Here is a 16,508-nt window from a genome sequence, read left to right as displayed (position 1 = left end):
AAATAAATAAATAAATAAATAAATAAATAAATAAATAAATAAATAAGTAAACAAAAGAAAAAAACCCACAAACTTTCTACATGAAAACATCCTAATAGTCCATATCTGCTTGTTTTATTTCTCCATCAATCAAGAAATTAAATTTTAAAAATGTATAGTAATTTTATGTTTTCAAAATGCTTGTTTCTTTTGAGCTTTTATCTGAAATTGCAAAGTCTAAACAGAACAAGGAAAAAGCAGTATTTCACTTCATCCATTCAGAAATAATCAGAGCTAATAATCTTCTCTAATATATACCCTTGTGTATACTTCATACTAGATGTTCTTCTCAAAAAACATCTTATGGCAATTCTCTAAGATTAACATCTTTCTGGAACATCTCTTTTTTGTTGTTGTTGTTTTTCAAAAAAGGGTTTCTCTGTGTAGCCCTGGCTGTCCTGGAACTCTGTTTGTAGACCAAGCTGGCATCAAACTCAAACTCAGAGAGATCTGCCTTAAAGGTGTACACCACCACACTCAGCTCTAAAACACCATTTTAATAGCTACATAGTTCAGTTATATTTAAGGCTAATTTTGAAATACTTGTATTTATTCAATGGGCAATAATAAAACAAATTATTAGACCTTTTAATTAAATTACTAAAGGTAATTTAGTTTGGAGCTCTATTTCCAAGAGGTAAAGAAGTGACTTGTCCTTCCCTATACTGAGATAGATTAAAAGCACTCATACTTTATTCACTGTAACAACCCTCTAAGTTAATTATGGAAGGAATGACTTTATAAACTCAGGCCAGTGCTTCTGGGGCATATGAAGCCACGGAGGTGAACACAGTGGAGACATGGCTCATACCCAAGACATCCCTGGCCTCCTGAGACCCTCTGTGGGTAGCCTTACAGGTTTTAGAAACATAGCTAGACATCTGCAATCCTTCTAGCATGTAGGTAGAAATGCCACACTTTGCATTTTGCTGCTGAAGGTATCATTTCTTGGCAAAGAAGTATTAAAATAAGATATGTAACAATTCACTTCTGAGATATGCAAGATTAAAAATAAATCCCAAATGTCCTAAGAGACAATAAAAAATTTAAAATATAGTTCATTTTGAGTAAGTTACTGAAAAACCTTCACAGATAAACTAGAAGTATAAACGAAAATCTCTTTTTCGAGACAGGGTTTCTCTGTTAAAGTCCTGGCTGGCCTCGAATTGAACTCACAGAGATCCATCTGCCTCTGCCTCCAGAGTGCTGGGATTAAGGGCAAGCGCCACCATTGCCCTATGAAGAAAATCTTTAAATACATAGCTGGGTTAAATTGACAACTCAATACCAAAACTACAACCAGTTTGAACAGTTTGCCTTCGGAACTAATTGGCTTTTTATTAGAGTAGACTCTAAAAACACACTAAATGTGGCATCTCACATTGGAGTACTTGGGAAGCTGAGAAAAGAGTATTATTGGAAGTTCTAGGCCAACCTGGGCTACATGGGAATCTGCAAGCCTGTGTTGAGAGCAAAACCTAAGGGCTAGAAAGATGGCTCAGAGGTTAAAAGCACTTGCAGAGAACCTAAGTTCAGATCCTAGCAGCTACACTGAGAGAGAGAGAGAGAGAGAGAGAGAGAGAGAGAGAGAGAGAGAGAGAGAGAGAGAGAGAGAGAACGCACACCCCCTCCTCAGTTTTAAGCAGTCATGTACCCAGAAAAACCACGCCTCTATTGGGCCAGATACCCCAGTTTCATTGGTAAAGTGAATTCTCACAATTAAGTTGGCTCAGTCTGTTAGTTTTTAGAGAAAAATTAAGTTTATGTTGAGACAGAACTAACTTGGATGCCTCATAGATATTTAAAATGTTAAAACTACAGGCAACCTTACTGACTACTACACACATCCAAAACTTTACTGCTAGCTTTTGAGCTCAGTCAAGAGAGCAAAAAGCCAAGTCTCCAAGAGCATGAAGAGCATGCTAGCCCCATTTAAGGTAGAAAAGAAGAAGGAAGAGGAATTCAGAGATCAGGTGCACAGAGTACCAGGATCAAAAAAAGAAAGCAAGTGATTAAGGGTGTTTAGGCAAAAGCATTCTGTAGCCAAAAGTAAAGGTAGAATGGTAACTGATAATGCTCGAAGAGATGACCCTGTAAGGCAACAATGCAAAGAATATGAAATTGTTCTGAAAGCAAAGGGGATCCACAGATGAGCCTTCAGATTATGAAACTATTTCTGGTTTTGATAAGCCATCTATCTGTCAAAACATGGCCTGAACAATGAAGCTCTGACAAAGTATGCTGACTCAACATGCATGGGGCTCATTGAGGAAGATAGATCCAGCTTAAACTGTGTCCAATGGACTTCCTATAAGGAAGGGTTTTAATCTGCTGTTTATGCAGTGATCCCCAACCACACTGACTAATTGACTGAGGATTTGAGTATATTTATAATACTTATACTGTGTAGGGGATAGTAGTAGTTCAATGTCAGGGCTCAGAGAAGTAAAAGATGAGCCCATTTTTACTGGGATGAAGAAGGAAGTAAGTTTCTGGGAGATGGAGGATTCCTGGTGGACAGCATGGTTAAGTCCCACATGACACGGCTCTAGCAGTTCAACAAGAGTCTGGAACTCCAGGAAGTTATTAAATGAATGACAAAATTTAAGAGCCAGAGTACTGCTGGGCAGAGGTGGCACACGCCTTTAATCCCAGCACTCGGGAGGCAGATGCAGGTGGATCTTCGTGAGTTCGAGGCCAGCTTGGACTATAGAGTGAGTCAGGAAAGGTGCAAAGCTACACAGAGAAACCCTGTCTTGAAAACCGCTCCCCTCAAAAAGTGGGGGGGGGGGGGAGACACGGGGGACGGACGACGACACACAAGAGTACTACCAGATGAAAGAGAAGAACTATAAAGGTAAATAGAAAAAGTGAAGTTTAGTAAAAACAGAGACAAAAAAAGAACCCATGAGGGAAACTAAGCAAGATAAGCCCACAAGTATTTAAAAAAACTACCACCAGCCACCACCAAAAAGAATGAAAATATAGTTCTCTATGAAAGGGAGCCCATAAAAGAGGTCAGGACAACGTAGTGGGAACAGTCTTGTGAGTTCCAGTAAAAGCAATGCTGTTTTGTAAGAGGCCACTGTTCAGTTGTTTCACACACTGAGACTATGAGCCAGACTGCAGCAGAATAAAAACAAACCTCCCAATGCTAGACAGCCCTCACTGAGACCTTTAATGAACTTACTAAGAATAAGGATAACCTCATAACAGCATGTAACTCTTCTAAATCTGGTTTGTTTCTGCCCTCTGGTAGGTGGTACTTAAACGCCGGGCTCTATAAACGAGCATGGGTTGGGCTTGTAACTAGTGAATATAGTTGCCTGAATGCTGTCCACAGCTGTGTAGGCCTTCCCTAATCAGCTCATTTACTCATCAGGTTAGCCTGGTTAGAGTAATTTCCTAATTTACGAGCACTAGCCTGATTCAGAAGCAGACAGATACTTCTTATATATATAGACATATACACTAACTAGGCCCATCAAAAATGGTACAGTTTGTTGAGTAAGGCAGCAAACCTGGGAGTGAGCTAACGGGGCCCTGGTTGGCCATCTGGATACATCAAGAGAAGCAGCTATGCAGACTGGGTAGGCCAACAGTGCAGCACATGTGCAAACTTGCACAGATCCACTCAGTGCTGCTGGAAATGGAAGGCTGGAACACCTCATGTTTCTGCTGATACTCCCTCCCAACTTCAGATCTCTGGACACAACGGTACTTCTGCCACCCTTATAATTTAATCAGATGATTTAGGTGACTTGATGGCAAACTCAACATAAAACAGCAGTTAAAAGAGTTCTCCCCATCTCTGGAACATTCCAGCTAGCTAATACTTTTCTGAGTTTTTGTAGATGCAACCAATTTTTCTTTATACAACCACAGAATAATACACTATCATCCTTTTCTCCAATTTTATGCAGAACTGTATCCCTGCACATAGAGTTCTCTGTCTCTTTTCTGCACACCCATGCTTTTCTCAGAAATCTCTATCGTATAAAAATGACTACCACACCCTTTATAATTCTGACAGTCAACGCTAAAGAGAAACTAAACCCACCAATCTCAGCTCTGAAAATAGAAAATACTCAAAAAACAAAACCAAAAAACAGACTGAAAGCAGTTAAAGCCTTAAGTCCATTTGTTGTTTCATGAGCTGCAAAAAAACAAAAAACAAAAAACAGCCTAAATTTTAAAACCTACTATATTTAGAACATAAATAAAAATCCTGGATAAGTTGCTCTGAGATGGAACAGGGCTGTACTCATAAAATTAAGGCAACACAGCAAGTTGCTTTATTCTTTAAACACCTTTGGAATCAGCACAAGCAAGGCAGCAATGCTCGTATGTCCAAAACTCATCATCCAAAGCAAGGGAATCCTATTACAGATCACGTGTCCCCATCAAGGTGAAGAGCCTTCGGGTCTCACACCTGCTCTACTGCAACTGACTACAAGGAATGAATGGCTCACTAGAGCAGAGAGCCCAGGTGACAGGTTGCATTTAAAAATGTGCACATTTTGTTTTGTCCCAAAAGTTAGTTTTTGTTTCTTCCCTTCCTTCATTCCTTCCTTCCTGTTTTTGAGACAGGGTTCCTCTGGGTAGCCTTGGTTGTACTGGAACTTGGCCAGACTGGCCTCAAACTTAAGATATCTGCTTCCCAAGCACTGGGATTAAAGGTGTGCACCACCATCGCCGGGTTAAAAGTTTTTTCATAGCTTACATTTCCATCTCTCTCTCTCTCTCCCCCCCCTTCTCTCTCTCATCCATTCATTCATTCATTCATTCATTCATTCATTCATTCATTCATTCCTTTTTGCTGACAACAATTACAGATCCATCTGCCTCCCAAGTGCTGGGATTAAAGGTGTGCACCACCTGCACCACCTGCACCACCTGCACCACCTGCACCACCTGCACCACCTGCACCACCTGCACCACCACTACCCGGTTAAAAGGTGGCTTTCTTTCATGGCTTACATTTCTCTCTTCCTTCTTTCCTTCCTTCCTTCCTTCCTTCCTTCCTTCCTTCCTTCCTTCCTTCCTTCCTTCCTTCCTTCCTTCCTTCCATTCATTCATTCATTCATTCATTCATTCATTTTTACTGACTACAGGTAACATAACTAAAAGGCACCATGAGCCAGGCGGCAGTGGTACACGCCTTTAAACTCGAGGCAGAGCCAGGAGAATCTCTGTGAGTTCAAGGCCAGCCTGGTCTACAGAGTGAGATCCAGGACAGGCACCAAGAGCTACACAGAGAAACCCTGTCTCAAAAAAACAAAACAAAACAAAAAAAAAAAACAAAAACAAAACCCCAAAAACCCCAAAACAAAACAAAACAAAAAGGCACCATGAAGAAAACCTAAAAAGAAATTCGGCATACTGGCACATAGCTATGAGTCAAAATTTTAAAAATGGATGTTGAGGCCTAAACATTCATATGCAAGACACTCATACGCAAGACATATGTAAGCAAAGCTAGCTGAATGAATTTGTTACTATACCACACTCAGGGCCAGGAAGGATACATAATAATAAATGGTTCCAAAAAGGAAAACAGACTCTCATTTTTTAGAAATGGTTTGGTGAATCCAGTATCCTTTGTCCTCTTTTATCAGAAAACAGACAAACAGGTCACAGTTCACACTCCATGATTCACAGGGAGATGGCACACTCCCCCACCTGTGCACACCGACCCCAAGAGACCTGCCTGACTTTGGGCACCATCATACGGTGCTGCACCATGAGGGTGTGGCAGATGGAAGCCATCCTGGTGAAGACCTCCTCACTGGCTGAGTCCCTCCACACCAGGTTCAACAGGGTGTTGGTCTGCTGCTTCGTATCCAGCTTTCTCAGACATTCTTCGGTTATGTATGGGGCTGAGACCCTGCCATCTTCCTAAATACAACAGAGAAATGAGTTGGAGTGAGTAGAGTGCAATCACTTTACATCTTTGTGAAGAGGAAACACAAGCCTTCCCTAACAACGAGCCACGTCCCATTACCTCCCAATAGTGTTTCTAACATACCCATTGAGGTAATCTAACTCCTCGAGTAACACAGTCACCATCAGGCATTCCACTTTGTTCTCTACAGTAACACAGCAACTATGAATACCTACAGCATTTATTTTGGCATTTATATCTTAAGAAAAATTCATTCCATGTATCATTTTCTTAGTTGTACTAAGACACAAACCCAATGAGACTATTATCTCATGACACTTCTACTTTAGATTATGAGACAACAAAAAATTCAAAGGATATGTAAAATACATAATAAATTTGGTATTTTCTCTAGGTTTAATTTACTGAATAAAACCTATGCTATGTGGTTTACTAATTTAGAGTATTAAGTGAAGATACATGTTTTCTGATGTATGTACATGAAAACGTGTGTGTGTGTGTGTGTGTGTGTAAATGAGCATCTGTGACAGTACTGCCAACTATCTGAAAACTTGAATATTCAAATTATAGTAATTTACCAAATCTAACACTCTCTTAAAGTAAAAGCCTTAAATTCCAGCCATTAAACTTGAACCTTGAGAACATTCTACTAATCCTGCTGTTTTTGATACATATAATTTTGCAGTCTAAAAGTCAAAAAGAGTTGAGGGTGAGCCGGGCGGTGGTGGCGCACGCCTTTAATCCCAGCACTCGGGAGGCAGAGCCAGGCGGATCTCTGTGAGTTCGAGGCCAGCCTGGGCTACCAAGTGAGCTCCAGGAAAGGCGCAAAGCTACACAGAGAAACCCTGTCTCGAAAAAAACCAAAAAAAAAAAAAGAGTTGAGGGTGAATGTTTTTGGTGAGGAGGTTTCTGACACAGTCTTCCTATATATATAGTTCATGCTGCCCTCAAACTCAATAGGTAGCTCAAGGTGGTCTTGAGCTCAAGTTTAAGATCCTCTTGCCTCAGTTTTCCATTATTTTAGTAGTGAGCCATGACACCTGGCTTATAGATCAACTTTGACCTTAGAAAGGTCTCCTACAATCAAATTAAGTTCTACTTAATTAATTATCAGATATCAGAGGAAGAGAAAAGGTAGTAATATAAACAAGATTAGTGACAAATTGTCCGAAGTTATCCCCTCAGTAAAAAGATATCGTATATATCCCTACTCCAGGGTGCCCCCCCCCCCCAAGAGGGGACACTAGGAACGAAACCCAGGGCCTGGAGCATGCTAGGCAAGAGAGCAGTCTACCACTGTACCACTGAACTACATCCTCAGTTCCACTGCCATACTGCCATCATGTCTTTTTTTTTTTTCCTTGAGACAGGGTTTTTTTTTTGTGTGTGTGTGTGTAACTCTGGCTATCCTAGAACTGGTTCTATTTTTTTTTTGTTTTTGTTTTGTTTTTTTCCAGACAGAGTTTCTCTGTGTAGTTTTGGTACCTGTCCTGGATCTCGCTCTATAAACCAGGCTGGCCTCGAACTCACAGCACTCAGAAGGCAGAATCAGAGATCTCTATGAGTCTGGAGCCAACCAGGGCTATACAGTGAAACTTTGTACCACCCCCCACCCCACCTCCACCCCGCAAAGAGTTATGTGTGGCGGTCCCCACCTGTCATCCTAGCACTTAGTAGTCAGAGGCACGAGAATGACTGTAAGTGCAAGGTCATCTTGGGCTATATAGTGTTCTAGGTCAGTTAGAGCCACATAAGATCCTGTCTTTAAAAATCTAAAAAAGGGGGGCTGGAGGAGAGATGGCTCAGTTGTTAAGAGCACAAGTTGCTCTTTCAGAGGACCTGGGTTCAATCACCAATACCCACATGGTGGCTCACAAATAGCTCTAGCCCCAAGGGGATGTACACCCTCTTCTGACCTCTGAAGGAGCTGCATGCATGTGGTATACAGATAGACATGCAGGCAAAACAACCCATACACATGTAGGGGGTGGGGTTGGGGGGGCAGAACAAAAGATCTGGCCCAGAAATGAGTAGTTCTTGGCTTATTTATAATTGGATAATTAGTTCTCACCCTAAAGAAGAATAATCTCCAAGGCAGAAGAAAGAGGAATTAAAACACAAAACTGTGTAAGAGATCCCCTAAAACAATTATGAACAATGGGAAGGGGATGACTGCAAGTGGACTAATATTTTCTATAGATGGAAGCAGTAATCAAAGGTCATCAGGCAGGGGGAAACACATGCCTCAGTTCCTAAATCAGCTCTGCTCACAGGAAGGAAGAGCTTTCTATAACAAGCCTATACCACATCTTAGCATAGATAGGAAACAGACTGTATACAACTTACTTCCCCAGCCTCTCTCAGAGGGAGCTGAAAGTGCTCAGGCAATGCTGAGGAAGCTGCTTGAGCCATAAGCACAGCATTTCCTTTTTTCATTTCTATTGGCAACTTGAGACATCAACTTGATTCTGGGGTTGGGATTACTTTAAATAAGGGCATACAGACAAGACTGACCAGTTTATCTTAATAGAGCTGCCTGCTCCCCTGGTTGTAGAACTGAAGGTGAGAAGCTAGAATACTTCTAGTATAGTGGCTTACAGGGCTGGTAGGCTGGTCAGTCTCCTCATTATCATCCTCAGAGTCGCTGGTGGAATCAGGACGGCCTGTACCGGTGGGTGAAGCAGGTAGCTGAGAGAGGAAGGTTTGGAGCACTCGTAGATAAATCAGCAGGCCATCCTCAGAGAGTGCTCCTTTGAGAGACAATCAGCACATGGGTTACTGAGAGTTTCTTCAGACACTTGGGCATCACTATCTTCTTCCAGAGAGGTACTTCTGAATGGGCCTTACTGTTTTAATTAAATTCAAACTGCCACACATTATGCAATGTATTTGGTTTTTGTCTCAGGGAACCTAAGACCGGAGCACCAGCAAGGTCAGTCACTCCTGTAAGCCCCTTCTGGCCACACCCACCGAGTCTTGCTAGAGGTTACTGAAGGCTTAAACAGCCTAAAGGTATGCTAATACCTAGACAGGTAAAGTGATAAGTAGGCTAGAGTTTTAATTTTAAACCCAATCCCAGCTTCTAAGGAGAAGCAATCAGGAGAAGGGCTACTGAAACTGGAACAAGGTGCTGAGCCCCTGAACATACCAGATAAATGTTCAAGCCCCATACCCTCCCCACAGACCTTGACCAGTCTATTGGCTGCTCAGTTGTAACCATTATAATACAATAGTCAACATGATTCTCAGACTCTTAGTAAACTACGAGGTTCAAGGAAGGGGTTGCAGTAACCCCAATTTTTATTACTTGGTCAGAAGCAAAGGTAACACCACATTTTGTGCAACGGGGTCTGAAGTACAGGCAGGTTCATGGGACTAAGCCTGACTTGTGGGGTCTGACCTTCTCTTCAAGTAGCCAGTATCAGAACTAAAGTACTGAGGGTTGGGGGAAAGCCCATATCTTGCATCAAGGTCCAAGATGTGGCATGTAGACTAGGAAAACAGCCTGGATTTCTAGATTTCTAACGATTTGTGAAATTCATGCTAAAATGTCACTGCAGTCTTCTCCTGACTCATCTGCCCAGCTACCTATACAGGAGTTAGAAAAAATACATCTTGTATTTCATACCCAAATAGTTCTCGCCAACAGTTAAAACAAAATAGAAGAGCCATGGCACTCCGCTACTCCGTTTTGAACTTCGACTCTCTAGTAACAATAATGCATTCAGAAAGGGCTCATAAGGGAACACGGTTTGTGCATCTGCTAACGCCGGAATGACGAAATGAAAAATTTGATCAGTAAAAGGTGCTGCCAGAAACTCCTCTGTGAAGGCTGAGAAAACTTGATGTCTGGAAAGGAAAAGGAATTTAAAGAGAATCAAAACATCCTAACCATCAAATCACAGAATAAAATCACTTCCCCAAATGTCCTCCTAAGTAAATAATCTATATTCTAAAGTAGAGACTAGAATTTGATTTTTATCTTTTCTATTAAGATAATTTTTTTTCAATACTAAAGATCAGGAAATAAATAGCCAGATCATCAGAATTTCAGATTTATGTTAGGCACAGGCAAGACAGAGAAAAGTACACTGCACACTTCCCTGTGAGCCATGACATACTAATACAGAAAACATGTGACTGCCCAGTCTCCATTCACCCACCTTGCACCTTCAGGACAGGAGCTGTACGTAAAGTGCAATGGTTTTAGGACATTCTCCAGCAAAATTTTTGCTATAGGAACTCGCGATAAATCGGAATATTCAATACTTGATGGAAGCTTGCTATTAATCAACAAGTAGAGAGATCTATAGTACCCTAAAAAAAGGGGGGAAAATACATTTATATTTAGTGCCCTTTTTTACTACAATGGAGAAATATTTTAAAATTTTTTTAAATACATTTATGTTGGGAACTTCCAGAGGACAACTTGGAGGAATCTGTTCTCTTCTTCTACCTTGATGAACCCAGGAATTGAACTCAGATCATCAAGTTTTTGGCAGAAAGTGCCCTTAGTCACTGAGCTATCTCACCTGCCATCATCAATTTTTAAACGTCTTTATAAAGCTATATGGGTGGAAAGGGGAAGAAGAGAGTCTCACTCTCCAGTTCAGTCTGGCACCAAACTCACAGCAATCCTTCTTCCTCAGTCTCCCAAGAGCTATGGTAGCAGGTGAGCCATGACATCCAGCTACATTCATTTGGCTAAGACCTGAATAGCACATAGACTCACACATCCAGTGCTTAGCTAGCATCAACAATGCCTACTATGCCAGTCTTGAACCACTGCTACCCACTCATTCAGAAGCAAATCTAAGACATAATTACTTCAGTATATCATGAAAAGATAAAGATTGTTTTTCAAGACAGGGATTCTTTATGTAACAGCTCTGACTGGCCTGGAACTCGATTTGTAGACCAGGTTAGCCTTGAACTCAGAGTTCCGCCTGCCTCTGCCTCTGAGTACTGGGATTATAGGCGTGTGCCACCACATACTGGCAAGATTAAATATTTTAAGAGGACCATTATCAAAGCTAAAAGTGAATTAATACTTCTTAATATCACAAAAAGCTACTAAGTAATCAAGTTGCCAACTGTCTGGTATTATTAATTTTATTTAATCAACATGCTTAACTCCTAGTCCCATAATCCCAGTAAGGTCCATAATGTGACCTTCTGATCCCTTTCCCAAACACCTCAGTATGGAATTAATGTTGTGGGCTCCCTTAGTGTTACAATGAATTCATGGGTCCAGACACATTCATATGCTTCAGTCGACAGTAGTTGTTATCCTCAAGACCTTCATGCTACCCAGTGGCTGCTGGTGGCAGTTTGCTCTGATGGAGGAAATGTCTCCTGTCTCACTTTGCTAGCCTGACCATGACTTGCTTGTCTGTAGGGGCTTCCGAATTTCTTTTAGAGGAAACAACATACTTAAAGACTACAGCCTGGACTCAGTGACTTGAAGACAGGTTATACATACAGCAGTAATGCCACGAAATAATTCATTAAAACAAGTGAAAAATAGCTGTGCCACTGCAGACAACAGAAGCAGCAATTTTGATGGAAGATTTTCAATCATTTTTTATTTTTAGAAACAGTTCAAAGAAGGCACAGCTCATGATTATCTTCCTAACAGTTTTAGAAAACGAGAAAAATAAAATTCTCATCAAACGCTTAGCCTGAATTGGGTATATATAGTACACCAGTTCACTCAAGTTCACTGCCATCATGAATCTATTTCTTAGAAGATCAAACTCTGTAAATTTCACTGTGATTTTTAACTAAGTCAGTACTTTTCTAAGATTTTTAACAAACGAAGTTTTAAGTTGTTTACACTTAATCAGCTCTACAAACAGTGAAAATGCATGAGCCATTAATTTTTGTGGCTTTAACCTATATCAGTTAGAGTTAATCTATATAGGTTAATACTTTAATAAAACAAGCAAGCTCTTTAACTTATGACTTTCAAGAACAACCAACAATCAGCTCCTTTTTTTGTTTTTTGTTTTTCAAGACAGGGTTTCTCTAACAACTCGGGTTGTCTTGGAACTCTTTGTAGCCCAGGCTGGCCTTAAACTCACAGAAATCCAGCTGCCTCTGCCTCCCAAGTGCTGGGATTAAAGGAATACATCACCATTAACCAGAGGAACTTTTTTTTTTTTTTTTAATAAAACAATGAATAATCAAGTACAGACAGTGAAAAGCTTCTGCATTTCCAGAGGCTAGTAACAACACTAGACTCAGTGGCTGCTATCACGTTCCCAGAAGGCACACACAGCTTCTATTCTCAAGATCATAGTGTGTTGTTCAGAGCAGTACCATCCCCCTCAATAGCACACAAGCCAATGCATGCCTCTACAACAAGGCCCACCTCCACAGGTCTGCCCCAGCCACTTACCATTATGAACCATGTAGTGCAAAACTTGTTCAATCACTGACACCACATAGCTGGAATCTTGTAAAACAGGCAAGTACGTTTTCTCAGATGAAAACACCTCAAGCATTCGCATTGGAAGTGCAACATTCAAACTGTCATCACTACAGTTTTGCAGCAACCTGTAAAAACAAATTCACACACTTATTAAAAAAACAGGGCTGCCAGTTTCCCTGACTTCTCCAGTTCCTGTGATGAGCACGTGAGCCACTGCACCACTGCCAGCGTCTCTGAAAACAGGCAGGGCTCAAGCAACAATGTTCAGACTTCCTGAGTCTTTTATTATGTGTTAACAGTATCCTTTTATCAGGTAGACATGAAAAATATACAATCTCAGAGGGAGAGACAGTCGAGGACCAAAGATTGCAAACAGTGACAGAAAATCATAACTCATGGATTGTTGCAAGAGAGGTTGCATTTTTTCATCTGGATAAGGCTTTCTAGAAAAAGTGCCTCTGCGACCACTGACATCGGGTCTGTTCAGATCTGTAGGTTCCCAACAGTACTGACTACAGTATGTTCTCTTTGGTTCGGCACTATCTTGACTGAAGCCTCCCCTCTTGCTACTACTGTCTCCCATGTGAAAATGTTGTATCTGGGGTTGGGAAATTGTGTCTCAGAGTGAGGCTGGTACTGGTGTTTAAGGATAAGCTCCAGTGTATACTATGCCTCATCTCTTTTGGGTATTTTTTCTTTTTTTTTTTTCAGAGCTGAGGACCGAACCCAGGGCCTTGCGCTTGCTAAGCAAGCGCTCTACCACTGAGCTAAATCCCCAACCCCAGGGTATTCCCTACGGAGAGAACTACTGGATCTTAAATGGGTCTAAATTGCACGTGAAGCCACCAGGTTCCCACAGACACTGTGAGAGGGAGTCCCCACTGCACCACATCCTAGCACTTGGTGGGAAGCATTAGAATTCAGCAACTCTGAGTCTATGAGTATGTATCACAACATGGATTTCTATTTCTCCAACTAATACTGATAGTACTTTCAAGTGTGTGCTGATCCAACTCAGAGAGAGGTCTTGTTTTCAAAGTTGGGCTCACAACTGTTGCCTATTTCTCACTGTTTGCCTCTTGACAGTATGGATAAACTGCCTTTTCACCTTTACAAGGACGTATGTCATGCATGGCCCTGGAGCTATAGAATATTCTTTTTTCTTAATTCGGGAATTCTTCCTTCTGTACCATCAAGGCTAACTCCTCAAAAGACCAAGTATGATTTTTTTCCCCAACTACTACCCTCAATCCGTTCCTCATCATTTCTCTCTGGGGATGCTTCTGCCACTCCACATTGCACTGCTGTATCAGACCAAGGGTACTGCTGAAGGAAAAAATGAATAACTGAAATAGCTCCAAACAGGCTCCTGAGCATCTTGCCCAGCTCATACAGGTTGCTTCTTTACTTGGCAGATGCCTGAGAACAGAGCCATGGCTCCCACCAAGAACTAAATAGGCTGCACAAAGCAAAGGTTTCATTCAGGAAGAGAAAGCATATTTGAGTTGACTACAGCATCAACCAGCCTTACATTAAAACACGAAGACCTGACTCATACTCATCTGAGAATTGGGCTTTAACCTCATTAGGGCTCAGATGAAAGTATTCATTTTGACCTATCCCTCCTCTCCACCTCAGTTTCAATCGGCTGGTTCCTTCTGCTCTTTTCAGCAGTCCCCAAAGGACCAGTCTTTTGTTATCTTTCACACAATCCAATCCATTGAGTCCTATCCAGTTTGATGTTCCTGTAGTCTCTAAAACCCTTCACTTCAAATAGCTCCACTGAAAATTCACATGTATCTTTTTTTTTTTTTTTTTTTTTTTTTGAGACAGGGTTTCTCTGTGTAGCTTTGCGCCTTTCCTGGAGCTCACTTGGTAGGCCGGGCTGGTCTCGAACTCACAGAGATCCGCCTGGCTCTGCCTCCCGAGTGCTGGGATTAAAGGCGTGCGCCACCATCGCCCGGCTCACATGTATCTTGAACTCACCTTCATCAAAGCCCCAGGCTTCACTACTGCCTGTTCTGGCTATATTCTGTAGCCCATACCCATCAGATTCAGCTATCACTACCCTCCAGTCATTTCCAACACATTTCTGAAGCATAACCTGGAGGAACGTGTTGGAGGGTGCAGGTCTGGATACAGGTATCAATGGTATTATGTAATCACAGATTCCATCTGTGATGATAACTCAGGAACCTGAGAATGGACTGAGCATTTCACCCAATGCCTATTGCTGAGTGAAAGCAGCTGTTACAAATGGGCCTCTCTGCATTCAGGCAACATCTCAAATCATTTTCAGACTGATCATGATATTGGGGTTTGTAGAAGGACTTTTCTTTCTAGAACTGGGTGTGGAAGTATCTGGGGAGTAGAGTGCCACTATGAGAAAGAAATTACGCCGGGCGGGTGGTGCACACCTTTAATCCCAGCACTCGGGAGGCAGAGCCAGGCAGATCTCTGTGAGTTCGAGGCCAGCCTGGACTACCAAGTGAGTCCCAGGAGAGGTGCAAAGCTACACAGAGAAACCCTGTCTCAAAAAAGAAAAAGAAAAAGAAAAAGAAAAAGAAAAAGAAAAAGAAAAAGAAAAAGAAAGAGAAAGAGAAAAAGAAAAAGAAAAAGAAAAAGAAAGAAAGAAAGAAATTACAATGGTTCAGCAAAACATTCAACTGGTTGACTGCAGTACAGACTCCATGCTGGGTGTGGTTTAGTTAATCCCAAGGACAGCCTAGTCTACATAGTCAGTCTCAAACAAACAAACAAGCAAACAAACAAACAAGCAAACAGGCAAACAAAAAGGAGCTGCTGACTCAAGACGGTAGGCAATGAGCACTTGAGGCATCATTTTTTTATTCTTTTAGGTTGAAAATTTTAGGAGAAAATTCAGGCTGTGTGACCCTGGACAAAACTTTCCTTTGGCTCCCTACTTGCTCATACAAAGCCAAGATGCACTGGCTCTCCCCTACAGACTGATTCTGACCTAGCACATCAAGAAACATCCCCATCTCTAACTGATCTCATCACAAAGACCTCCCCACTAGGTACCTCATATCCTCTCTTTTCCTTTTTAATCCCCCCAGTACTTACTAACATCTATGTCTTCCTATAAAGGTATCTATATTTTACTACAGCTCTTGAGAGGCCAAAGCAAGGAAGACTGCTTTTGATTCAAGGCCAGTATGGGCTGAAAAACAAGATCCTATCTTAAAACAAACAAACAAAAAAAAAACAAAACAAAACCCCCAGAAAACCATAGGGCTGGAGAGATGGCTCAGTGGTTAAGAGTGCTGGATGCTCTTCCAGAGGACTGGAAGTATGGTTCCAAGTACCATAAAGTAGTTCACCTCTGTAAATCCAGGTCCAGGGGATCTCACACCCTTTTCTAGTCTCTATATGGTGAATAGACATATACATAGTAAAACTGCAGAATATTATTTTAAGATGTGTTACTTTTGTTTATGATGCATTTGTTTAACTCTGTGAAGCTGTGTTACTGTGCCTGTCTAAAACACCTGATGGTCTAATAAAGCACTGAATGGCCAATAGAGAGGCAGAAGAAAAGATAGATAGGGCTGGCAGGCAGAGAGAATAAACAGAAGGAGAAATCTGGGAGAAAGAAAAAAAGAGCAAAAAAACAAGGAGCCGAGGATGCTAGGGGCCAGCCACCCAGCACACAGCCAGCCGTGGAGGAAGAGTAAAAGTAAGAATACAGAAGTAAAAGAAAGGTAAAAGCTCAGAGGCAAAAGGTAGATGGGATAATTTAAGGCAAGCTAGCAAGAAACATGCCAAGCTAAGGCCACGCATTTATAAGTAATAAGCCTCCAGGTGATTTATTTGCTGGGTGGCAGGTCCCCCAAAAGAGCAAAAACAAGCAACTACACAAAACATCCGTACACATCAAAAAAAAAAAAAAAAATCAGTTAACCAATAAAACAAAACAAAGCTGCTTTCCAAATCACTTAGCCCCTAAAGATACCTCACACATTTTCTAAGTTTTCAACTATGACAAAAACTTACCTGCAACAGAGGCTCATCAACCTCTTTATTTGAAATAAGCATGTCAGTCTCTCTGATCCATCCAACTGCTTGACAAACAGAGAGCTGTGTTTAATTAAGTTCTGATACAGCCATATC

General features: G+C 41.3%; 1 protein-coding gene across 3 annotated transcripts in view; it reads right to left on the bottom strand.

Annotated features, from left to right (window-relative positions):
- Positions 1–16,508, bottom strand: part of Ube3c (ubiquitin protein ligase E3C) — a 112,058-nt gene that overhangs the window by 71,120 nt on the left and 24,430 nt on the right. For all 3 annotated transcript variants that reach the window (XM_006988920.4, XM_076566724.1, XM_076566725.1), the window contains exons 5-10: positions 16,392–16,507; positions 12,345–12,502; positions 10,108–10,261; positions 9,573–9,793; positions 8,543–8,694; positions 5,750–5,937 (exon numbers count right to left, since the gene is read on the bottom strand). In XM_006988920.4, the coding sequence (XP_006988982.2) occupies positions 5,750–5,937; positions 8,543–8,694; positions 9,573–9,793; positions 10,108–10,261; positions 12,345–12,502; positions 16,392–16,507 (989 nt within the window). The remainder of the gene's footprint in view (positions 1–5,749; positions 5,938–8,542; positions 8,695–9,572; positions 9,794–10,107; positions 10,262–12,344; positions 12,503–16,391; position 16,508) is intronic.

Source organism: Peromyscus maniculatus, chromosome 3 (genome assembly GCF_049852395.1).
Source record: "Peromyscus maniculatus bairdii isolate BWxNUB_F1_BW_parent chromosome 3, HU_Pman_BW_mat_3.1, whole genome shotgun sequence".
NCBI lineage: Eukaryota > Metazoa > Chordata > Mammalia > Rodentia > Cricetidae > Peromyscus > Peromyscus maniculatus.
This window is presented reverse-complemented; position numbering and strand designations above follow the sequence as displayed.